The following is a 26,061-nucleotide window of genomic DNA, read 5'->3' on the forward strand; positions in this document are numbered from 1 at the left end:
TGGGACCTCATGTATAATGCCGTGCGTAGGATTGACGTGGGAAGGTTGCTTACGTAGAAAAATAGGTCCATACATTTTCCACCACTTTCCGATTCCCCAAACATTGCGTACTGGCGAGGAAAGTGCGTATGGCACCTCCTACGCCTGTTTCCCTTTATAAATCACAACCGACTTGAAATGCGGTGCAGCTTTTATAATAAATATAAATAGTCAAAGAAACAATTGAATGAATTTCATTCATTCATTTTGACTGACTGCATGGAGAAGATCGCAGGAAATGACGACAGAACAGCTAAAAAAAAACTTCTCACACCTTGTCAGATTTTGGTTATTTTGGGGAGGTGGAGATAAATCATATTGTTTGGTGGATGCAGTTTGAACCAGAGTAGCAGCATGGAGGTCGGATCGTCTCCAAAATAAATAAATAAGTGGTCCGAAAAAGGTTAATGACAAAAAAAATACACATAGCCTTCCTCAGGCAGTGTGTTTGTACCGGGGAATGATCGGGGAATCCCTCCGGAGTGGAGTCATGACGACTGGATCTGAATTATGTTTTTGTATTTGGCGGTTTGTATCCCAGCTGTCGATCAGCTGTGCGCAGCGTCTCCACTGCAGCCTGTGCATCTCAACCCTGCATCTCAACCCTCTTTGAGTTCATCTCATGAAAAATGGGAGCAAAAACAAAAGTGTTGCATTTATATTTTTGTTCAGTGTATATAAAACCATGCTCGTATCTACAACCTATAGAAATGCAAAACGGCGTCAGTTTATACGTAATTCTGTCCTCCTGCTTACCGCATCATTTATGAGAAAACATTTCATAACATGAACACAACATATTCGAGGTGGTTTTAAATAACATATCCGTGTTTATTTATTTCTCCAAGTTATGTTTTTGTGTGCACTGAGGAGTCGCAAACAGGCGTTTGTTAAATCATTTTAAGATTGGCTTTAATCAATGTTTGAAAATGAATTCTACATATATGATAAATGAGAGGTAACATTTTATTTATGGTATTATTTCCACATATTTCTCTCCATTCTTCCTTCTGCCAACGGTGTCGCAGTTTCTCGTCTCTCCCGTTTTTGTGCTTAGTGCGTACGCATGGGTTAGAGTTTGCGTGGAGGACCGCACGTTTTCCCGTCAAGTTAGTATTTTATAAATCGCAAACATTGCGTAGAAACTGGCGTGCGCCATTTTTTTTGTGTATATCCCTTTATAAATGAGGCCCCAGAACACATAGACAAAGTACAGTATAGTGCATATTTGTACACAATAAAAGAAGGTATATAACAGGAATAATTGTTGTTAAACGGCCAACAAAGCTTTGTTGCTTCTTACAAACAAAGCTTTGGAAGATTTATTCAGTACTACACGCTGGTTAGTATAATCAAAACTAGAACAAAATAAAGGTCCCACACAAATGGCAAGCACTGACTTCTTACAAAAGAAGAAGAAGTGGAGAGATTTTAGTCAGTTTGGGGCAGCTGACCATGAACTGAACAATCTATCCGGATGTCAGAGAAGCATGCATGCGTTCCTTCAGTCCAAGGTAAAAAAAGAAGGTGGTTTTATTACATTCAGTGAGGAGGAGGAGGAGGAGGAGGAATGGGGGTTGAAAAAGGTTTGGTGGGGAATGAGGAGAGGGAGCAAGAAGTTGAACTGAGAGCAATCAAGATGTCAGCATTGCATAGGATGAGTAGAATCTAAACCATGTATTTACCCCGCTCACTCACGTTGACTGCGACCGATGAGATAAAAAACATGATCAGAAGGAAACAAACAAACAAAACAAAAGCAGACATAAGCAAAGGAGAAGACATTTATATTCAATCAGAAGAAGTAGGAACAGGAGAGAGTGATAGCGCTATATATATATATATCTTTACATAACATTGATTTGCGACATTGGCATGGGGTTACAGTTAAACAAAGTCTTAATAAAGTTTGCTCTCTACGGCAGGTGTTTAGACTACAGGTTACCATCACTTACGCCTGAGCTCATGGGGTGAGATGAGCTGGAATATGCATGAGAAACACATATTTATATACTGTATGCAACCCATCAGATCAAATAGAGACCTCTGATTACATGTGGATTCTTTATGTGGATGTCATTGTGACTGTGAGTGCTTTTAAGTGGCAGACAGGACTTAGACATACAGTAGCACAGGTTTACCTGCATGGCAATGACACACAACATGAAACACGGGAGACACACGTGACATGGAGATGGACTCGCACAAATGGCAAACTAAAGAGCAGATGTTTCATTGAGCTAATGCTGCGCCATTCGTCTTGCAGCCATTTACAAGCCAGACCCAAAGGGACAGCAACGCCACGATCCTGAATGAGACACATCATCCAACAATAATATGTCTGTGTGGTTTGGGCCACATCGGTCACACAGAGGCGCTGAAAACTTTAAGTGTTGCTGAAAAAAGGTCTGTCTGCTGAAGATAATAGAATCCCATGACCGGTTTCATTAACAGTGAGTTTACATTGTAATCTTCATTTTATAAAAAAGTCGGACAAACATTGTCAAAATCAGACCATTTTTGACTTTTTAACTTTAAAACAAAAACTGGGCTCCCAAAAAAGAAAAGAAAATTACAATTAATAACGCTGCATTCAAGGCTTACATACTCCATCACCATTTACAAATCAGCGACTGCCTTTCACTTTCACAAGAAAACCTATGTTTTTATTGCCATCAAATGTTGAATGTGTTTCATTTTCTCTCACTATTTATATTTCTTGTTATCTTGCATTATCATCATTTTCATGGTCTTAGTATAAATATTGTCAATACAGATATTTTTCGTACACTGATAAAACATCATCTCATACTTTGATTCAATAATTGACTTGTACGTGTCTTATTCAGTACCACGTTAAGGTGATGAATAAATTGTATAACTTTACCTCTGTGTGGTCTAAAGTTTCTTGGAAGAAGACAGACCAGTCAGAGACAGAGAAGTTTACCATGTTTAGAGTCCTCACTTACTTGATCCTTCTTCAGTAACCATCCCCAGACCTTCAGCTTTATTTTGTCTTTCAAATGCATTTAAGTCCAGGACACTAAAAAAGATAACATACACGTTTTTAGTAATTATACATTTGATTTCTATCAGTATTTTATTAGACTTCCATTAAGGTAGTGGATTCAGAAGAGACAGTTCAAAATATAATGGGTAAAGAAAAGGTTGGTAATATTCTGACTTATATAATATAATATATTTCAAAAACACTCGACTACACTCGACCCTTCCCATAAATCAACTAATGGTATACTTAACATTTTCAGACATTTTGGCACAGGATTTGCTTCACTCAACACATCTTTTTACGTAATGGTTAGTAGTTAGTAGCTTCATTACCTGCAAGACATCATGAGTCCAGACAAACTTTTGAAAAAGCCAACATCTCTTTTTTCCTTCAGGTAGTCCAGCATTTTCTGCATCAAGATAAAAGCTCATTAAATAGTAGCCTGATGCTGTTAACCAGACACATGTTACATGCTGTCATCACGTACCTGCTGCACCAGTATGTTTCCCCCGTTGAGGACTGAGATGCCAAGTTTGAGGGTGAAAGTCACCATAGCACCGAGTCGACCTGATGACCACAAATCATACATCATACAGTGTGGATACTGAAGTTTGCAGTAACAGGCAGGCAGGCAGGTTAGAGTCTCTTCCTACCTTTGCTGGCACTGATCATCTGGAGCACCATCTCCGCAGCGCCTCGGTCGTGTAGGCGGGCTTGCTGGTAAAGCATCTTTTGCTTCTCCATTTCCTTTTCCTGTACGAAATGATGATACAGTAAGCACCACTTTGGAATATGAGTATAAAGGGTATTCCGGAGAAGTCAACAGCACCTCAAATGTTTTCTCTTTTCCTTCCTCCTCTTCTTCTTCTTCACCTTCATCACAACTCTGAAAGAGAAAGCAGAGTGTCAGATCTGTGGAACAACAACAGCAGCAATATTTTAGTAAAAGCAATTTTCAAGATAAGTACCTTTGCCATCATATCTGCATATGCAATATATAAGGGATCCTCTTCCAAAGAACTAAAGGAGGAAGAAACAACATCAGATAATAATAAGCAAGAATCTGCTGATATTTTTCTTATATTTATGCCAAGCAGCAAAGCTACAGAGGAATACTGAAAAACTGCTCATGCTTATGTTTGAGTATAAAATACATGGCAATGATTTAGCTTAATGAAGCTTGGAATTAGCTCAAATAGGCCAACGCTATTATGAAGCACAGATGGAGCAAAGCGCATTGGTGCCAGTTGGCCAAGTGTGTGACAGCGAGTGTGTATTCACCTGCACTCAGTCAGAGCGTTGTGGCTGAAATGCAGGATGAGCTGGTGAAGAGGGTCTGGCTGCTTTCTGACCTCCTCCTCTTCCTCCTCCTCCAGTTTGGGCTGTGTTTTCTGGACAAACCCATGCTGGTAAATACTGGAGCTCAGGCACGTGGCCTTAATATCAAGAGTCCAATATACTTCTTATGAACAGTGGTTACAGCAACAGGGCTACTTAACGAGACACCACTTACCTTCAAAGAATTAGAAAAAAAGACAGTAATAGGAAACATTGATAGCATGCAAGAGGTTAACCACAAGCACAAGCATGGACACAATGACAGGAGCATCCACACACACTTACATGCAGCTGATTATGTCAAGCAGTGTGGGAAAAGGAGTTAAGCATGACTCCTCATAAGCCCTTTTCTGGCTGACTGGATCAAAAATCGGTTAACTGTCACACCCTTAACTTCGTATGTGGTGCCCTGTGGCTTTCAATTTAAATAATGTTAAACAGATTAGATGTGTATATTACGGAAAGGGCTCAGTAGGGTATGTTCCAGCGCTGGGTTCATGATAAAATACTGAATTCATTAAACCCTATTTTATAAAGCCTTTAAGCATTTTTAAATAAATCTGTGAAACTGTAAGCTAACATGGGCCAGTGTAGAATTATTCTTGAACTTCTGCTTTTTATATGCATGACGGTAATGTCCACATTTAAGAAACAGACCACAGAAATGACGCTGGTAAGATGAAGCATCGAGGCGAGATCGCTTCTTACCGATGTCGGATGGCACACGGTGGTCAGAATACAACGGCTGGCTCTGACATCAGCGCTGATGTCATGCTCGCCAACAATGGAGGTCTGGTTGTAAAACAGTGTATGAATGACTGAGTGCAACACGGTGGTACGAGGGGGAATCGGGGTATTCTTAGTGATGGCACAAGTATAAAAGTGTAGAGACCACGCTCAGCACATGAGGAGGCACTGGGGGGGGGACGACGACATGTACTTACTGCCAAATCCTGCACTAGCTTCTCCTCAAAAGAGTACTCTTCTGTTTCTATCCATATTCTCTGATAGGCCAGGAGGAAGAGGTTAATAGAGCGATGCCTGAGGAAGGGTGAGAGGAGATTAGCCCGGGTTAGATAGGAGCAGAGCGGAGGAGGGAAGGAGACCCTTCAGGAGAGGTTGATGCTGGTTAGTTTAGGGGACTGGCACATCCACCTGGTCACCTGAGGAAACTCGTGTAGGGCTGCAATAATGCAACACGTTTTTTTATTAGTGATTAACCGTTTGGACTAAAACATTTAAAAAAAGTGCAAAATCCAAAGTGATATCTTTAAATGTCTTGTTTTGTTAGTTCGAAACCCAGAGATAGATAGTCAGTTTAATGTGACATAAAACCAAAAGAATAAGAAAATCCTCATTTTTGAGAGGGTGAAAATTGCCTTTTCTGAAAATGTCTTAATTAACAATAAGATGAATTGACTATTGATATTCATTTTGGTCATTTGACTAATCAATACGTCGACTAACAGTTGAAGCTCCATTTCATGTGTTCATTGATACACAAATGTGATGCTCTCCACCAGACTGTTATTCAAAATGTATTTATCTTCTCATTAGCAGGAAGCAATTGCCATTTTTGTCTGGAGTAATGAGTTGATCTGAACTTTGATAATATTGTGTACCCATTTATCTGCACATCAGTGACAGCTGAAGGAATAGTTTGACATTTAAGGGTTGGATCTCGATTCATATTTAGCGTACAGACACAAGCGTGCGTGTAATCTTATCTAACTCTTGGCAAGAAAGCAATTACAGTACGGATATCTCCCAACATGTCAAACGTTTCCTTGCTTTATAGTACAGATATGGATCTTCTGAATAAAGAATTGCAAAAAAATGATATGGACCAGTGAAAAAACCAGCGGGAATATTTATGTAGCTTGAGGAAAGCAAAGGGTAGTTGAGAAAGGTGCGGGGGGGTACAGAGGCAACATTGGATCAGCACTACGTTACCGTCAGCGTGGAGAGCAGACTGTCATAGTCTGTGTTCCCATAAATTATGTCCAGCCAAATATGTCGGAAGGCTTTCAGGAAGTAATTATTATTTTTGTGCCTGAAGGGATGAGGTACAATAGAGTGTGACATTGAGCAGAGAATAAAAGCTGAATAGAGAGAGACAAAAGAAGAAAAGATGAATCTGAATGCTTGAAACTCCGGGAGACAGAAGCTTCACAAATCTATTAGCCCAAACAAATACAATCAACTGAGCCAGCATTGTGCAGACTGTCTAATAATTATAAGTTATGCCGTGTCATATTTCACTGTCAACAACTCTGAATAAACGAGTCATGCTGTCAGGCAGGCGGGTGGCAGCACATATTGAAGATGGCCGCCCCCAGGTTGGGCCTCGTAATTGTTTTCCTCCCAACTGTAGCTCTCTGCCTGACATTCTGTGATTGAGTTACTGAGCAGCAGGGCATGAAATTGCCAGTGTCCCTTTTTTTCTACTCCTTGATAACAGCTGCGGGCTAGACATTTGTCCTACAAACTGAGGGAGGGGGACCCTTCATTAATGCAGGGTCAGAACCCGAGAAGCGACAGAAATGCTAACGAAGAAGAAAGAGTGGTGATCGTCTACTACTAGCAACACAAGGAGCTACTTTTCCTGTGGAGTGTCATGATGGATTTACGATTATAAGACTGTTTAACATGGTTTAAGGATAAAAACAGTGTAGCAAAGATACCAGATGGTATAAGTGCGATGTAAGTAGTCGTACCTTGGCAGATTATAAAGTGGAGCCATGCGGAAGCAGGCGACGACCGCTCGCTTTCTCTGCTTTGACAACAGCTTTTGCCACACACACTTCTTGGATCTCAATGGCTGCTCCACCTGATGGGAGTAGAAGAAGTCAGTTTTAAGATTACAGGGTTAATAAAGACTGGAATGGCTTCTACACTGGGAAAACTAATCTGTTATAACTGAGAATCCCATTTACATGTAGCCTTCTAGTCTTCTAGTTTGTCCTGTAGGGAGTTCCTAATTAGGAGTGCTATTTAAGAAATTAAAGGGATTCATGTATAATGTTGTGGTACAGGTTATTTATTATCCCGCTTATATTTTTGATGAATGCAGTTTATTTCCCCCTCCATATATTTCAAGCCTGTGCTGTAAACGTTCCCTAATTAAGGGGAGTTTATTTAGTCTCTGTACTGTTTGACTCTGATGAATGATGTTAGTCTTCGCATTAACTGTGTCGCCTTAAATCTGTGCACTCCAGTAAACTATTGACCTATATTCTAAAGTCTCTCCTGTTACTGCAATTTGTGTTTTGTCACTCATGTTAAACCAAGTAAAAAGCACTGAGTGAAACACGGATTCAAGCTTTTTGTTGTGGTTGTAACTATGAAAATGCACAAGAAAGCTCTAAGATTTAATGTTTTTAGATCTCACAATATGATACAGTGAAATATAGTCTGAGCTTTTTATGAAGTGCTATAATGAATACAGGGGTGAGTGTGGGGGTAAATCATCCTATGCCGATATACCGGACTGAGTAGTGTAATTTACAGCTCATAACATATTTGGGTGTGTAGGTGTGTTTAATCCGGACCTGCTCCAGGTTGAAGACAGCAGCAGAGATCCTCTGGATGCGGTCCACCACCCTGTCAGGGTCTGGGGGTCCGTCGCTTCTCATCGCTACGTCCTTGTACAGGTTTAGCTGCCACCTCACTGCGGGGTCCTCTGACTGCGAGTGGGTTGCAAAAAAAGGAAGTGATATACAATACATGCAGTTTTTTTAAAGGAAAAATAACCACACAGTCATGGTATGGATTTTCTCACCCTTTCTCGAAGGTGCAGATTCTGCCGGATATGATCTTTGACCTCTTCGTCTGTGTCTCTCTATTACACAATAACAGGAAGACTGATAAATAGCGATACATTTAACGTAAGAAGTGTTCTTGATTTATCTCATAAAGCTATGTTCAATGTGTGGCCATGGTCACATAGAAGTTGTCTCACCAGCAGGTAGCGAGTCTTGGCCAATGAGATGAGCTCCTGGTCTCCTGGGGTACACATGTTGAGGCCGATCGGCAGCATCTTCTTCAGAGCGGCCACAATCAGCGAGGTCTGGATGGAGTAGAACTCACCACGCCTTTTCTTGTGTTTCCTCTCTTGATCTTGTCCTCCAGACTGACAAATTAAAGCTATTAACCTCAAATAACACAAAGTGGTGAATAGTAGCGGCTAAGTACGCTGGTGTTTTTTGGTAAATAATACTATTTTCCAATTTTTGCCAAGATTAATGTTGCACTTAAGCACTTGCTTTTCAAATGTTCACAGATAACTTAACAGTATTGTATTTGATCTTGTTTCACACATTGCATTAACTGTTTTTTTCAGACCTGGCAAAAAAATAACTGTGACCAGACTGAATCTGTGCCAGTGAAGCAATAAGAAGTTTCACACCTCAGCTAAAAAGCAGAACTAAGACTCAATTCTGTAAGAACTGCAAGATGCTACTAGGGAGGGTGATTGCATCTTTGAGCCAAATTGAAGAAGCTGGCTCGTCGAAAACATTCATTTACATATAAATACAGATACAGTACACTGACACACACACGCACATTGTCTAATTAATTACACACCAACTACAACATAGAATAAACAGCACGAGGTTACTATATACACACCAGGGTACCACAATCCATCAACTGCAAACACACCAGCGATCATATGATTTGCCGGGCTTCATTACTCCGGAGGAGACGTGTTCCACCCATGAACCAATGAGGGATGAGCAAACTTACCATGTAACACATGGTGATGAATGGCGGTCACAAATAATCAGTTGACGTACGAGAAATATTTAACTACACTATATTGACTAAATAGCACAGCGGCACAAGCTATTGGCTTTTCTGCTTAGCGATCGAGCATATAAGCCAATAAGCTGGCAGGTTGACAGCACATGCACTGCATCACTCTACCTTCTCCTTAAAGGACTGTTTGAGATAGAGAGAGGGACAGGAAGAGAGAGGCAGATAGAATAAAAAAGGATGAGAGGGCAATTAATGAAGGCACACAGTCCTCACATGGACGACGTGCACTGCATGAAAACCACTTGTTTGTCTTCAAACTGATAAAACAGGCGGACAAGAAATTATGCTCTAAAAATGAAGAAAAAGGAGTGCAAGTTTCTGTAATATTAGTTTCTGTTAGTTTAAGTACTGTTTAAAAGCATGCATGTAGAGAGAGACACACACACACACACACACACACACACACACACACACACACACACAAACCAATGTTAAATGCAGACAAATGTCTTTTTTGTCACTTGTAGATCCTCAGAGGTTGCTTTGGGCATTTGACATGTTAACATACCAGCACATGTACACAAAAGACGTTGTGTTTACATGGCTGAGATGAAATGTTGACATGTATCTTGCTCAGTTTAGTAATCCTGCTTATTTATGGATCTTTCTAGCTTTCTCACACACATTCCATGGGTCAAAGCGGTGCCATAACACCCAAATAAAAGCGCTTGAATCGCCTGCCAGAACAAGGATATTAAGCTGACAGTGTAGAGAGGAAATGAGGAGTAGCAAAGAAATACCTTAGACATCTTGGTTTTATTATCTCCCGTTAAGAAGGAAAGGTTGTTGATTTCATTCTGAACCACAAAGTTCTGCTCTTCTCTTTTGAAATTCTGGAGAAAAAGCAATGCCAAAGAAAGATTATTGTTCTAATTAATAAAGGATGTCTCCTTTTTTGTAGCTTACCATTTTTGGAGATAAGAAAACGTACGTGTGACTTGCACCAGAGGATAAATATCTCAGCGACCATTCTGAAGAGCTCATTGGAGTCAGCGTCTGGCTCCTTCAGCCACCTCGACCTGCAGTGAACAACAGAGATGAATACATCCGCCTTCTTTTTTCTGCAAACATTAACATCTTTAAATGACTCCATCAGCCACTTCTCAGTGAGCGAACCTGTTGTTGTCCACATAGCGGATGAGCATGGGGTAGAAGGCGTACAGGTCCCTGCAGAGTACGGCAAACTCGTCCAGGATGAGCAGCTCGGCCTCCTGGGTGTCTCCCTTACTGTCCGCCTTCAGCAGCTCCTCCTCAGACACCACCTTCACCGTCTTCTTCTTCAGCTTCTCCAGAGTAGGCAGGAAGTGGCTCTTCAGCAGGTCGGCACGGGCCTTGCTGATGATGGGTTGCACGTACACTGAATGGTGGAATAGAGAGAAAATGTTACTTTGTTGTCATGTGGTAATTGTACGAGTGAAACCCAGTTAAAACCTCCTATGGACTGTACCATCCCTTTCAAGCGGGGAAACTGCAAATATACTGAAGAGCTTGACAAATACAGTTTATTTTTGTTATTTTCTTTCAATTTCAAAGGTATAGAGTAGTAATGAAAATGTGGGTCACAGGTTCCTCAACAATGCAATATTAATAATACAAGACACACAACAAATACGAGAAAAGAACAACAATACAAATAGTGCAAGCTCAGGAGATTATCAGTCTTATGGCCTGTGGGATAAAACTGGCTCTGAGTCTGGTCGTTTTAGATGCTGCGGTACCGCTTGCCTGACAGCAGCGGACAGAACAGTTTGTTGCTGGGGTGACGGGGGACTTAATAATTCTGTTGGCTTTCTTCCTGAGACACTGGGAGATGAGGTCCTCCAGAGGTTACGTTTTCTTTTTAATTTTTAGGAAAATTAGATACTATTTTAGTTGAATTTCTTTACTTTTTGCCAGTTTAATTTACATAAATAATGCCCAACGTTAAACTTTTCCAACATTAGCATTTCAACCATGAAAGCTTTTACAATGTCCTGTTTAAGAAAACAAACAAATAAAAACAAGGTAGTTTGTTTGCAGGTGCTATGGTTCTGGTATTCCTGTGAGATGGTTCCACATCAACACCGTTAGAAACAGAAAAGCAGCTCTTCCCACCTGCAATCCTCTTCATCCAGGAGGCCTCGTCGATTCCCAGGTTGTTGTTGAGGATCTTGAGGATGTTGCCCAGAATGAGGCTGAGGTTTTCTGAGGTGACGGTGGTGCAGCAGATGCTCCCCCCGCTGGCCAGCTGGTTCTCGGGCCCCCTCTCCCACCAGTAGGACAGATAGTTACACAGCATTGGCAGCACCACCTCGATGACGTGGGGCATCTCCGTGTAGCGTGCCCCAGATTCAGCCATATCGTTGATGTCCTTCATCAGACCGTCCAGCCGCGGCATCCCGGGACACATCTCCGCCACCGAGTCCTGTATGCCTAGGACTAAAAACATACAACCATGTTTACATTGTCAAATTGTTTATATCTCATTATTTATGTTATGAAAAGAGATATTTATCAAACTTAAATTAAGCACTGTTGACACGAACACAGCACTGATATAATATTTCATACTGAAGATAGAACTTCATCTCAAAATGGTGGAGTTGTTTTCAAAAGAAAGACATGATCCTTGCTTATTATAACAGCTATTTCTTTAGCCACTTTGGTCCGCCGCTAGTAAGGAAGTTGTATATTTTTGGAATATTTTGTTTACTCACTGGATCGTTCTCTAGCACTCTTGGTATTGAAGACGGAGCAGGGGTTGTATGCGTTGAGCACCGGCTCCAGGAAGGCAACAGGCATAGCCCCGGCCAGGGTGGCCAGACACTGACCGAGAGCTGGCAGCTGTCTGAGGGACACAGAGAGGAGAGGGGTTTGCGATGTTGAACACATTTTCTCACTCAGGTTTTAATTACTCGACACAGTGTATAAGATGTATAATGACATATGAGGGCCATTGTTTGGTAGAATGTAAAGAATTAAGGAGCAAGAAAGGAGCTCTAATTTGTACAGAAAATGAACCCATTAGTGAGTAAGTCCAACAGTGTAGAACATGGCAATTCCAGATGCTTTTAGGTGATTCTGGGCTTCTGGAGTGTTTATTTTCTTCCTAAATAAGCTTGCAAAATAAGCTCGATTTAATTAATTTATCCACTGCAGCCAGCATCAATTTTCCCTTATTATTTTTATATTTAGTTGTGCCATGTTTGTAAAATTTTATCAAAGATGTACCACTTCAATATCAGGGAATATCCAACTTAGTTATTGGAAATTCTGATCTCTTCTCACTGCATTACCCCTTCCCCTGGTTCTGTAATATGTATATTTTTTTATAGCTAGAATGGCCCTAATTTACTGCTGCAAAGATGAGATACCTTTCTACATAGATGTTTTTCCCAGTTCCTAGTGCATAGAGACTGGTCAGGATTCGATAGCAGGACACTTGTACATCATCCACTGGGAGAAAAAAAAGAAAGAAGTCTGTTAATAAGCAAATTAATGTTTAGGGAACTTCGCTGTACATATCTGAATCAAGCGACAGATATATTCCATGGTGTCAGGATGTTAGAAGCAGGCAAGCACTGCTTTAAAATAAACTTAACATTGACACTCGCACAAAATGTTTGATCATCCCTCTCATGTAGGCACTCACGAAGCAGGTCGACTCCAAAGTGGTGTTGAGTGATGTGTTCAAACAGAGCGGTTAAAATGGGGAGCAGAGCCACGGTGGTGTAGTTGATATTCTGCGACACCCCTTTCATCTGGGAGCGAGAGTGAGTGAACTTTCCCAGCTTCAGGTTCTCGAACGTCTTCTCAAGATCCTCTGCAGCATTCTCAAAGAACGTCCTCAGCCCCAGCCTCACCTGCTCCGAGCCCGACTTCATCACCGTCCTGTTGGAGTGAAAGGCTGAGTGATAAATGGCCTTAACCAAATGAGCTGATATGCTAGGGTGGGGCAATAATAAACCACAGGATACCCCTTGGTATGCAAAGGACAAAAACCACAGTGGGACGCGGTCACATTATGCAATTACTTCACTTTCATACTGTGAAGGTGTTAAACATGAAATATGAGACATGTGACAATCAACCTTCAGCCTTAACACTAAAATATCCATTTATTATATTAATTTTTGGAGGAATATTCAAATCCAAGGTGAGTTTGCCAATTCTGAAGACGTACTGTTACACTCTGAAAAAGCACAATGCATTAATATGATTAGACCGTCCGCTGTTGGTATTTCACACTTCATAACATTGCTAAATGAATTACACTTTGTAAAGCCTTGATGTGTTTCACTAGGAAGGAGAAATGAAAGGCAATCTATGGGCATCAGCTGTGGCTCCTCAGCACAAACAAGACACAATATTGCATTGCCCATTTATTCTCATTATGTGTGAGCTGCATTAACAAACAGTGCATTGTCTCTAAAGAGCACTATAAGCGTCGGGCAACATGTGCCATATGACATTTGTTTTGCTTATTTAAATGCCAGAGGACGCTCTTTGTTAATGCCAGCGCCTCCCATAAGACAGCGCAGTAATAACTGTTTAAAAGAAAAATGTTTATGATAAATATGCTATAAGGGTCAACAGGGGTTAGATTCTAAAGCATTGCATCATTAACAATAAAAAACAATTAATTGGTTCCTTAAAGCATTATTGTTTGAACCCAGTAGTTATCTATTTATAACAATTAAAATATTTCATAAAAGCCCTCAAAGGTGCCAGGTCCCCTGTGAGTCTTGATGCTGCTGTACTATTTGAACTCACCTGGTGTCCAGAGTGTGTGCCAGGATGTGAAGACAGCTGACAATGGTAGTAGAGTCGCTCCCTAAAAGACAACACAAAATACTTTAATATGACGTAACTATACACACACTGTCCTCCAACAGCCCTCAATCAAAGGCTAGGGTTCAGTTAAATATGGTAAAGTAAGTGAAACAATATCTAATGACCTCCTCAGATAGATTTAGGATATATGTAATGGATTCAGTGGTTTGTCCTTTAAGTTGCTGTTGTTCATATTTAACAGTTAAACAAGCCAGTTGTCGGTAAGATAACATTTGAAGCTACTACTAGCAGCTAATTAGCTTAGCATAGCTGGAGCAACAGCTACATGGCTGCCTTTCTGTATGACAATCGGCCTACTAGCATCTTTAAGGCTTACTAATTAAAGTGTTATATGTTGTTTGTTTCACAAATAATTAATCAAAACTGTATTAGGAATGAATGTTTTAGTATTTGGTGTTTTTTCATTTACCAAATTCTCTTTCTGGTTATCTGTGAACTCAATACTTAATTTGTGGCCACTGTTATTAAATAAAACCATTCTGTTGATGAGAACTGAAAATAGGTCCACGAGAACCAAATAAGACATTATACAATGACAAACACTCACTTTTACAAAACACACACACCCTCACAACCATACCAACCCAGTCTCACGGCATTTCGTGTTATAGTCACGAAATTAATTACATTTTCACCAACACGATTTTCGCATTTTATTCATGTCACACAGAACGATTTTAAAAGCAATGTATTTCTATTGGTAGTATGTTTCGTGCCTGGCTGCACCAGGTCTTTTTGTCCAGTCGGGTCTTGGAAGACAGGAAATTGTGTGGTTCATAAAAACATTTTCTTACTCAATATCTTACCCTAAGCCTTTTATTTTAAATAGTATAATGTCGGAGTTTTTTAGCCGTCCGCAAGGAAAATAAATGGGGCAAAGAGCCTCAGAATACTGAAATGTTTCCTTCTAATTTGTTATTATTTGGTGCAGGCACGAAACGTACTACCAATATAAATACATTGCTTCTAAAATCGTTCTGTGTCAGAATACTGAAATCTGTATTTCCTTCTAATTTGTTATTATTTACATTGCTTTTAAAATCGTTCTGTGTGACACGAAAAAAATGGGGAAATCGTGTTGGTGAACACGAATCAATAGATTAATTTCGTGACTATAACACGAAATGCCGTGAGACTGTTTTGCACATAAATAGGAATCAGCTTACCAAAGAGAGAAATCCTATGTCTGACAAGAGCTGCCAGTTTACAAAACAGGCTGGAGGTGGATAGAGAAAGGAAGGAAGTCAGACAGTTAGAATGAGTTTATTTTGTTAAAGAGAAGATTAGTAATTAAGATTATAGAAAGATTTTAAATTTAGAAAAGTAACAAGTTAAAGTCATGCAATATTGTTCTAGGCAAGTCTAGTACCTGGTGACCATCTCCTTCTCTTTGTTGGAGGCGTAACCGCTGCTGCTCAGGTTCTTACTCGGGGAGGAGAGGAAGTAGAGCGAGTGGTTCTTGAAGTATTGGTCGATGAGGGGGAGGAGAACCTGAAGGAGGACAAAGATAATGACAAGATCACATTGGGTTTATTGCATTTTATTCATAAGATTTACTATAGATGCAGCTTTATTTATTAGGCATACTCACTTTGGCGAAAAACTTGATTTCTTGTTCATGAGGCGATCTGTCTGTTTTGCCACTTGCGGCCATGGACTCTGGATTGACAGAATACAAACACACATTACAATGTAACCAATAAGATTAATTGAATTCTCTTTTAATAAGCCCTATGTAATATTAGCATACCCAGGTGAGCGATGAACTCCTGAGCTGAGTCGACATACTTGAGCAGCTTCTTGAGGAACTTGTAAGCAAACCTCTTCTCCATGGAGGAGGAGTCCTGATCTAAGTCCTTCAAACACCTGCAACACATTAAGATATTAGCCATAAATCAACACTTTCAAAACATTAGATTCAAATTACCCCTGACTGTGTTTACAATCAACTGGAGAAGTTATTTAAAAGAAAAGTTTATACATTAGCAAGATAATTTAAGATAAACATCCTGGGATGCCTCACCTTGTGATGCTGTATCCATTGATCTGCAGGAAGCGGAAAAGGTCCAGGGCCTTCTCTCGATCACGGGCCTTCTCTTTGGCTGTCAGTGTGTCGTAGGGCACCAACATAGGGTGTGTCCCTCCGCCTGAAACCACACACAACACAGGGTGATGTGAGACTTGATGAGCCGCAGCCCATCTACACTGTAAAGGCAGAAGGTGACTAAAAAGTAGATGTACCACTTAACTTACTTCCATTATTCTTGTATTTCTTCATTGCCAAATTTGTTTCAGTGTTTATACATTCATTTTCCAGCCCCACACCACTGTGATTCCATGAACAAGGCAAATGTATGTGGTTACTTCACACATCTGTGATAACAGTAGCACAGTTGAGTAACTTTAATTCAAATTTCTAAATAAATTTGAACCATTAAATATAACGTCATTAAGCTACCATTATTAAATCGGTAGTGACACACTAAATGCTAATGAATTTGCGTCTTGTGTTTTAAGCAAAAGAAAATCTCCCTAAATTGAATTGGAAATTGTGTAATATTGCCATGTAGTATTTTTGTGGCCTTTTAAATGCTACATGGCAAATCAGCCAAGTCATATGTTAACGGAGGAGGCAATTTGCCCTTGTGTGCCCTGAATAATTCACACACCATAATTTTGTTTGAATAAAAATAAAATCCTTTCATTTGCTTCTGGTGTTCTTCACCACGGTTTTGGAAAGATAAAATAAAATGAGCAACAGGTATAGCACTCTAAAAGTGATACATTTTATTTTGACACTTGTGCTGTACCATGGATTTAATTGATATCAATGTGAGGGGAAACACTGACTTTGCTAAACCAATTTCTTCAAGACTGGTTAGGGAGATATGTTCATAAGCTCACAGGCATAGATTAACACTGCAAGAGGCAAGTGGTACCTTCCACCCACACAGGCATACTGTCTCTTCCTCTGTGTCTTGTCTATGACTGATTTCATAAGAAAATCACCTCTGCTTCCAAGGTCACTCTTTTTCTTCTTGGCCCAGATGTTATGGTAATTTTCAGCCAACACCTCCACCATCCCCTTGGGCCAAAGACGAGAGAGACAAATCAGTACATCTCACTAAGGGGCATGTCCTGCCATCACTACTCATTCACATTCAGGAAATATTGCTTTTCCTCTTGTATTCACCGAGGGATTGTTAAATGCAAAAAAGGTGAGGTCAATCACCTGCAATTCTCTGGATAAAACCACGTTGCTCATGTCTATCGGGCTCGGATTAAAGCCATTTGCCTGGAAATTGTGAAACAGAATGCATATTTACAGAGACAAGCAGTGAGTTATTAGTTATAAATCAACACTTTGCACAACAAGAGAAAGTTTCCGCTTTGTGCCAACAGCAAAAACCTCTCTGATCTACAATTGCATACTCTGTGAAGAGGTGATGTCCTACAAGTAAGAACATGTTGACTGAAAGTAACAATAAGCTTAGGATTTAGATTTAATTAAACAAGAAACAATCAAAATTATGCAAATATGTTGAAAATAAACAGCTAAATACAATTATAAATAGCTCATGTTATAACACAAAGCACCAAATGTTACAATTGTGTGTAAACAACAGTAAGCAAGCAGAGATGTGGTAGTATAAGTTAAATGCAGAATACATGTTTGAATTATTGATAAAAGTAAGAATGAAACAGTTGAGATAGTAAGCTATAGAAGTAAGGTCATTTATTTATTTCAAATTCAGGAGAGTTGTTGAAAGAGTTAGCTAACTGTAGCGAATAAATGGTTGAAGAAGTATAAGTGAAAACTTGACCAAAACAACCTAAACATTGGCAATTCAATTCCATATATAAAATCAAATGTATAATCCACAATAGCCTACATTAATAGCACATGTTAACCTGCTTGTTTAAGAGAAAATCCAAATATAAAAGTATTTTAAATGATTAAAATTAAAATGCTAATGATTACAAGATGTATGATGAGCTGATCATCATAAAAACACAATGTTGGTAGCAAAAGTGTTTTTGCATGACTTTTAATGTTAGTGTTTCCTGTCATATTCATATTATTTGCGCTGTACCTGTGAAGTCTGAGAGATCTTTCGCATTTTCTCACTCTCCCTCTGTTGAGACATGCTCTCTCCATCCTTGTTCCTGTCGATGCTCCAGCCCATTGCCAGCATACTCTTCAGGGAGTCTCTAATTGGCCATCTGTAAATCTCTTTCTCCTGAAGCACAGAGACAAAAATGGGGAAAAAGCCCAGAAGCCACAATTTTTAGATTATTTATTCAGTTTCTTTATTTTCTTTTTGTACAAATCTCACATTCTGTACCTTCTCTGTCAGGGCTTTGTATATTCTGAGCTGGGGGTGAATCTTGGACTTCTCATCAACACCATCTCCATATTTCCATCCAAGCAGCACCTGAGGCGCAAGCACAGAGGAAAGTGAAAGAAATCGTCAAAGTCCCCTAAGGACGTGATATAATAATTGAAAGACTGTGAAGGGATAAGACATAAAGGAGTCATGGTACATACAGTTCTTGCTCTTCAGCTCTAGTTAAAAATGTCGACAGATGCAACAAAGCAGGCTTAGCAGTTGGCACAAAAAAAGAGCAGGGTATTTTTACACAGAGACTCGCAATTGTTAGCGTGCCCAGAGGATCCCTTTCAACAGTAAGAAAGAGGAAGCATCACCAAAGGAAACAATGCTGCTATATTGGAAAAAACAAAAATACTAACATGGCTGCTTTTGTGCTGACCTTGCTTGCATTTTAAGATGTCTTGCCTTTCTTACACTCAGGACCTGGTCAGAGTCGAATACTGTGCAAGTTAATAATCTTATCTTCGGCCTTACCTTCTCTGCTGACCATTTCTCATGGGCGTGCTCTCCGTATTTGTTGGCAAAGTGCTCAAGCTTCTCTGGAAGAGCAATACTGGTAAAAAGGAGTGAGACAATTAGTCATGTTGTGTATGCAAATGTGTTTTAGTGTTATCACAAATATGATATACAAGTCATGCTGATACTGCAGTTTATATTAATGTCAAACAAGGCTTACTTAGCAGTACTGATGGGTTTGGGGTCAAAGTTGCCCTGAGCATCTACAGAAACTGGCTTCTCCACTGTGGTGCTAATGGAGGCGTCCACATAGTCCGGTGGCAGAGCTCCAGCTATGGCACTGAGGCAAGGCATGGCCATCTTGAATAGCTCTGCGTCGTAATTCTGCATGGTGAGAGAAAGAAAGCTACGGAGTTAATGCAAAACAAGTAAGTGTTTTTATTTTGAATCCATTGAAAATAGGACTTGAATAAAGCTATTAGGATAATTGAGCCACAGAAGAGACGTTAATGAAGAATTCTTCTAAAAGCTAAGAAGCCAGCGTGTTAGAGGCTTTGGATCAATGATGACTGTACAGATATTGATGTTTTCAGGCCGCCCCTCTGCACAGCCTCCTTTCATGAGTGTGCATTTAGAGAGACGTGCTGATTTCTGCCACCTGCATTATCAACAGACCTTAAGTTATGTGTGCCAATGTGTCCCTCGCTAAATCCATATTTATCAAGATGATGATGAATACGTTGACTTTCATTCAACTGTTTATCATATTTGAAGAGCATTTGTGGGATTCGACGGGATCCCTTAATGTCAAGTGAGATTACAGATCTGGTGTTGCATTTTACAAATCGGACCTTAATTGACTTTTGCCAGAACATTCAGGCTAAAATGTCATTTGTGAAACAGTTGGCGGGAAAAAGGTTTTAATACTCATTTTGGCCACAAGAGGCTAAAGTGCACCAGTACCCCATGTTCGAAACGGGACTAAAAGCATTAACGTTCTCTTCTAGGTGAGTTTTGAATTTCTCCATTCACTGTAAACACAATGTGTATGAATTGTGTGTAAGAAAGTTATGTAACATTACTGTCATGTTTTTTCCTACTTGTTTTGCAGATATAAAAACTACAACTTATTAATATAACAATTACATGTAATGAACCCAGGAGGAAAAGTCAATATGAATCTGACTAAGACAAATTTATAACAATCATTTGTTTCCCAAATTGCCTCTCAGGGCTTCTGTAAAATATAATCTTTGACAAACTTTTTTAGTTTATTTTAGAGTAGACATCAGTCTTTTGAGAAACACGTGTAATGCAAAAGTCACATGGAAATTGCGAAGGACCCTAATAAGAGAAAAGACTTGAGTGAGCCCTCACCCTCTGGGACAGAGAATCAAACACTCCCCAGAAGATTTTCTTGGTGAGCAGCAGTTCATCCTCGGATGCTGTGCCGTAGCTGCCCCAGCCCGACGGGAGGCAGTAGTACTTCCAGTTCTGCTCATAGTGGTTGGTGAGCAGCTGGAGGACACACACAGGGCAAAGGTCAACACAAGCAGAGTAATAAACAACAGTTTTCTGTTACAAGCAACGCATATGTATCCTTTACCAATGCTCCCAACACATTGAGCCGTTATAAATCCTTGTGGAACACAATTTCACAGGCTAGTCACAATATATCACATCTTCAGTATTTTTCTCATGTCTTTCAGACGGATTGAGTGGAGCGCTGGAGCCAACAAGCCTGTAATCACAAAGTCCAATACTTCATCCCCTTGTTTTTCCTCCTGCAGCGGCCCACTTCTTCCACACCGGATGATTAATACTGTGGCTGTGTTAGAAAGGCTCACCTTTGAGTGTGTATTTGTGAGTGTGTCTGAGAGACAGAGGTGTACACCAGTATTATTACATTAAAAGGTAAAAATGTAGTGGAAATAAGATGTTGGTACGTCCCCCTACAAACTTAGAAACTGAGGTCGTTAAAAGCAACCAAGCAGTGACCCCACAGGCGAAACAAAGTGTTGAAAAGTACAGAAGGAAAGACATTAAACAGCTAAAACTGAGGCATGGAAGAAGACCGACGTGCATGAAGATATAAAGGCAAGATTTAGGATTTAAAACGTGGTAAAAGTGAAGAAATTGTTGCTCACTCTCAGAGGCATCTTGCAGTAATCAGTCAGCAAGGGCACGTCAAAGACGAGGCGGTGCAGGAGCTGCTGCAGCATGGAGGGACGAAGGTGCCTGTAGAATAGGGCGAGAGAGATAAGAGAGCTGCAGCCTCCAGCTGCCTTTGACCAGAACTTATTCACTCTGACCACTTTTGTGACACTGATTTAAGAGGGATATCTTAGGAAACCATGCCCTGAGCTATAATAGAGTAAAGTTAGAAAGCAGGATGCACTGCTGATCTTTTACAGCAAACTCAGATATCACTAAAGCCAGGAAAAAGCGTTTGACTCCACTAAAAGAGAGTCTGTAAGAACACTCACTTGCAGACGGCCAGCAGGCACTCCTCTATGGCGTCTCTCTGGGCCTTGGTGAGGGAGCGGCCCTTGGAAAGGCGGTAGATGGTGTGCAGAGTGGAGTCGATGAGAGTGGCGTAGTGCTCCGTGCCGGCGAAGAGAGGGGCGCAGCGGGTGAGGAGAGGGAGCATGGCTGAGCCGATGAAGCGGTTCATGGCCAGGGCTGTCTCTGTGGTACAAAGACAATCCTGTGGAAGGGGAGGGTCACCGGTCAGACATCAGGTGGCAGCTGGGGCAAAACTTAAACTAATTTAGGATAGTAACAACCTTTTTCTTTAGAGAAAATGTTTGTTGTTGTTTGTTGGCTATTTAATGCTACAGCCTTACTTGGTCTGATATGTCAAGTGGCTCATGTAAGCAAACTTAACATAAACATTGCTGAGCAACTCTAAAACCCCTTCACTACGTGTGCTACTCCTAAACTATGTCTGTATTAGCATAGTCTTGCAGAGATTTTAATGACAATATGAAAAAAAAAACGTCCCTTGCTGTCTTTGGCTGTGATTCAAAACAAACACTGCAGTGTACACATCGTTTACAAACAATTGGACTCAGCTCACAAAATAGCTGACTTCACTGCAGGCTAGGTGCTCAAAACGACTTTCAGTCCTTCGTGTGCTGCTGTGCTGTAAATACAATTGACGATGATGATGATGGCTTCATTTAAGCCTTAAGTCTGGACTTTATTGATTTGAGTTTAAAGTTCTTAAACTGTTTGTTGATAAGAACAATCACTTAAATTAACCGATGATGAACTTCAACCTTCATGAGGATCACCTCATAAAAGTTTTCCTAATATAATAGATCCTGAGAACTCTTTGATATGGTTCATGTTACAGACGCCAGCTGTTTATAACTTCTCTCCCATGTTTTTGTAGGCTTTGCCCACCGTATCCAGAGATGTAGCCGCCCTCAGGTCAGGAAGAAAGCCCACTTCGAGGAGGTGAAGCAGAAAGCTCTGGTCCTCGATACCATACACCCTGTCCAAAAACAGCACCATGGGGGCCTTGTGGTCCGGACAGAAACAGGCAGACATGTCCGGCTCAGTCACTGACCCATCTGGGAGGGAAGGAGACAGGAAAAGGAAGAAACAACAAAAAGAGTAAACCACTCAGGAGCAAAAACACCCCACAGTGCATAATAAAAAGTCCTTTCTGATTAGAAAAGCCATGTGTATTTATTAGGTGGCATGTAGCAGCATGTGAAGGAGAGTTTTGGGCTCCCTCTTGGCCTGCTGACAGAGTTTGTGTGGCGCAATCTGGGCAGCAAATCTAGGAGCCGAGTCTTGCCATGCTTATGCAGATTAATCAATAGAGCAGACAGCTCGCTATAGAAATGATCAGGCTGATTAAAAAGGCATGAGCAGTGAAATGTAATCAATAACCTTCCACCTTGCTCTGAATGTGCCGACTTTTGTCAACCATTGTACCTCCACGTCAGCTGGATTCCCTAGCATGCACAGGAAGAGGATGTGTCCCATGATGCTGTGTGTGTAGTAAGAGTGATCATGACCAGTACCTTTGTTGGTGATTGGCATTTTGAGCGGTATGCTGATAATTCCCACAATGTCTTCAGTCGGCACCAGAGAGCGCAGGATTGCACGAATACGCAGAGCTTCACCTTTCCCCTTGTTGATAAGCTAAAAAAGTGAAAAGGAAGTAGAATTATGGGCATCTGTGGGAAAAGCGACAATTAAATTCATAATTTGTATCCAACGTACATGCATCTCCGGTGCGCAACGTCCCAACAGGTCGATGAGTGCAGAGTAGAAGGACATGATGGCGTTGCCCATGTGTACCACCTCCTCCTCATCGTCACCATCAGCAGACCTAAGAGTGAAACGGAGGAAAACGTTTCTAAAGGGCATCACAGTAAAGATCCAAGCGAGGGGGATAAGCTTATCTCCTCAGGATTGTAAATCCTCAGTATTGATCTGAGAATTTTTGCTTGATCTTTCCGTCTTACACATCAGAGTTGACTCCGTGCACAGAGCCCGGCAGGTCCAGGGCCGGCGTTTCAGAGATCTTGATGGCTTCCTTCATGGCAGCCAGCAGGCCGTTCCCCCCCTCCCCCCTCAAGGCGGGTCCAAAACACTCTGGGCGACGGATGAGCAGCTTGACTACAACGCTGGAGTTCTCCTCCACGCTTTCGCCTGGAGCATAGACATACAATCATAGAAGCTTATACAGTGCATATAATAAAAATAAATTATTAATGTCCCCATAAAAATACATAAACACACCACTATGCCTAACATTTAGCTTTGAGCAGGTGAATTAAAGTCTTTCAAACACAGTTGGACCTTTGGTCGCTTTTCTACTTGTTAGGATAGAAAACAATTATAATAATAAACAGAAAGAAAGAAAGTCCAGATCATAAATGCAGTCTTACCATTCACAAAGACAGCAAACCGCAGGAAGGAGAGGTAACGCTCCCCCTCTATGGGGTTCCAGCCGATGTCTGGATAACCTTTAGCTAAGAGTATTGGACAACTCTGGAGCCCACATCCTGCTAGGTAGGTGACCACCTAAAGGTGCAGCACATACATAACTTCACATTAAAGATCAATACTTATCCAGCTTTAGCCTTTTCTTCCCAAGTTATTTTAAATTGGGTAACAAAAAAAGGGAGAGTCTTACCTTGTCCAGATCAGGCTCCTCCAGCGCCAGAGCCAGGCCGTTGTTGTCCATCACCGAGGAAGCAGCCACGTCCAGAGGAGTGGAGCCCCTCATAGCTGGTGAAGCTACAATACAAAGCACAAGCATCTAACTTTAGTATTTGACTGAAGCCTGTGTCTGTGTTTACATGTCAGCCAACAGCAGGGGGTGGTGTTGCCACTGGTAGCTGATGTGCCAGCATCTGGTTAACATCAGTGTTAAAGGAAAGTGTCCTGTACCAATTTGCTATCGATACATATAATATTATGAGGTGAGGGGTCACTCAATATTTGGTGTTAATAGGAACCCGTTTATGTAGCAATGTAAATACTATGACCATCATTAATACTTCCTATTCCAATCCCAAAAAACTATTTTCTATCTTCTCCACCCTCTTGGACCCCCCCCAAAGCACCTCCCCCCTCCTCCCTTCTGTCAAGCGACTTTGTTAACCATTTTGAAAAAAAGGTTGATGATATTCGCTCTTCTTTTTCTGACTCACCTTTACTCACCGCTGGGTCACCAGACTCACCTTTCACCCACACACTGACCTCCTTCTCCCCTCTCTCTCCAAGTGAGGTTCTTACCCTCGTTACCTCTGCCCGTCCTACCACCTGTTCTCTGGACCCTATCCCCTCAAACCTCCTTCAGACTATCGCTCCTGATATTCTACCATTTCTCACCCATTTCATCAACACTTCTCTAACTTCTGGTCACTTTCCAAACAGTCTCAAGGAGGCAAGAGTAAACCCTCTCCTAAAGAAACCCACTCTCAACCCGTCTGATGTTATTAACTACAGACCCGTCTCTCTCCTCCCGTTCCTGTCTAAAACACTTGAACGCGCTGTCTTTAAACAACTCTCCTCTTATCTCCATCAGAACAACCTTCTGGATCCGCACCAGTCTGGTTTCAAGGCAGGTCACTCAAAAACCAGAACTGCTTCACTTGCAATGTCACATGACGAAACGCACACGCTAAAAAAGCAAGACTCCCATCTCCCTCTTGATCATATCATCCCTATACTGGAACCATATCTGAACGCATTCGAACACGGTGAAACCATACGGATCCTTCTCTGTCGCACTGTCCCAGAACCATTGGAAGNGACGCCGTTTTGCATTTCTATAGGTTGTAGATACGAACATGGTTTTATATATTATCACGTTTAATCGTGTTTTATGCCGTTTGCCAAGACTTGATAAGTCGCTCGTAAAACACAGGAGGTATGGAAACTAAGAACACCATATGTGGTAAATTGTACAGCTAATATAACACAACACATTAGTTGTATTTCCTTTAACTGGTGGATATAGAGTATATAGTTGCTGATCGACAGCTGGCACACAAACCACCAAATACAAAAACATAATTCAGATCCAGCCGTCATGACTCCACTCCGGAGGGATTCCCCGATCATTTCTTACAGTTTCTCATCAAGGGGGGGTCTCCTGTCCCCGGTACAAACACACTGCCTGAGGAAGGCTATGTGTATTTTTTTTGTCATTAACCTTTTTCGGACAACTTATTTATTTATTTTGGTGACGATCCGACCTCCATGCTGCTACTCTGGTTCAAACTGCATCCACCAAACAATATGATTTATCTCCACCTCCCCAAAATAACCAAAATCTGACAAGGTGTGAGAAGTTTTTTTTTAGCTGTTCTGTCGTCATTTCCTGCTATCTTCTCCATGCAGTCAGTCAAAATGAACGAATGAATGGGCGTTTCTTTTACTATTCGAGTCGGTTGTGATTTATAAAGGGATTTATAAAGGGAAACCGGCGTAGGAAGTGCCATACGCACTTTCCTCTCCGGTACGCAATGTTTGGTGAATCGGAAAGTGGCGGAAAATGTATGGACCTATTTTTCCGGATTTCTACTACGTAAGCAACCTTCCCACGTCAATCCTACGCACGGCGTTATACATGAGGCCCCTGAACTTTAAATATAGTGCACATATTTTGAAGCTGTTTGACAGCTTGACTGCAGCTTT

General features: G+C 41.0%; 1 protein-coding gene across 1 annotated transcript; it reads right to left on the bottom strand.

The window, feature by feature from the left end:
• Nucleotides 1-1,707: 1,707 nt before the first annotated feature.
• On the bottom strand, nucleotides 1,708-25,188 carry LOC104950592 (ryanodine receptor 3-like). The gene is made up of 43 exons (XM_010777125.1): nucleotides 25,134-25,188; nucleotides 24,050-24,153; nucleotides 23,802-23,937; nucleotides 23,376-23,562; nucleotides 23,131-23,239; nucleotides 22,929-23,049; nucleotides 22,300-22,469; nucleotides 21,378-21,598; nucleotides 21,039-21,129; nucleotides 20,269-20,409; nucleotides 19,112-19,275; nucleotides 18,910-18,988; nucleotides 18,388-18,477; nucleotides 18,136-18,282; nucleotides 17,274-17,336; nucleotides 17,051-17,126; nucleotides 16,065-16,188; nucleotides 15,792-15,907; nucleotides 15,633-15,700; nucleotides 15,411-15,532; nucleotides 15,208-15,257; nucleotides 13,961-14,021; nucleotides 12,840-13,078; nucleotides 12,562-12,643; nucleotides 11,905-12,035; nucleotides 11,303-11,626; nucleotides 10,325-10,565; nucleotides 10,140-10,227; nucleotides 9,949-10,041; nucleotides 9,317-9,331; nucleotides 8,349-8,519; nucleotides 8,169-8,228; nucleotides 7,939-8,073; nucleotides 7,105-7,217; nucleotides 5,332-5,428; nucleotides 4,331-4,440; nucleotides 4,018-4,069; nucleotides 3,879-3,935; nucleotides 3,703-3,802; nucleotides 3,537-3,616; nucleotides 3,382-3,458; nucleotides 3,009-3,082; nucleotides 1,708-1,742 (listed from the first exon to the last, which is right to left on the bottom strand). Exons 1-43 carry the CDS (start codon nucleotides 25,186-25,188, stop codon nucleotides 1,708-1,710), a joined length of 4,869 nt encoding a protein of 1,622 aa, XP_010775427.1.
• Nucleotides 25,189-26,061: the final 873 nt, after the last annotated feature.

This window comes from Notothenia coriiceps, unplaced genomic scaffold (assembly GCF_000735185.1).
Source record: "Notothenia coriiceps isolate Sejong01 unplaced genomic scaffold, NC01 NC01_scaffold00017851, whole genome shotgun sequence".
Lineage (NCBI taxonomy): Eukaryota > Metazoa > Chordata > Actinopteri > Perciformes > Nototheniidae > Notothenia > Notothenia coriiceps.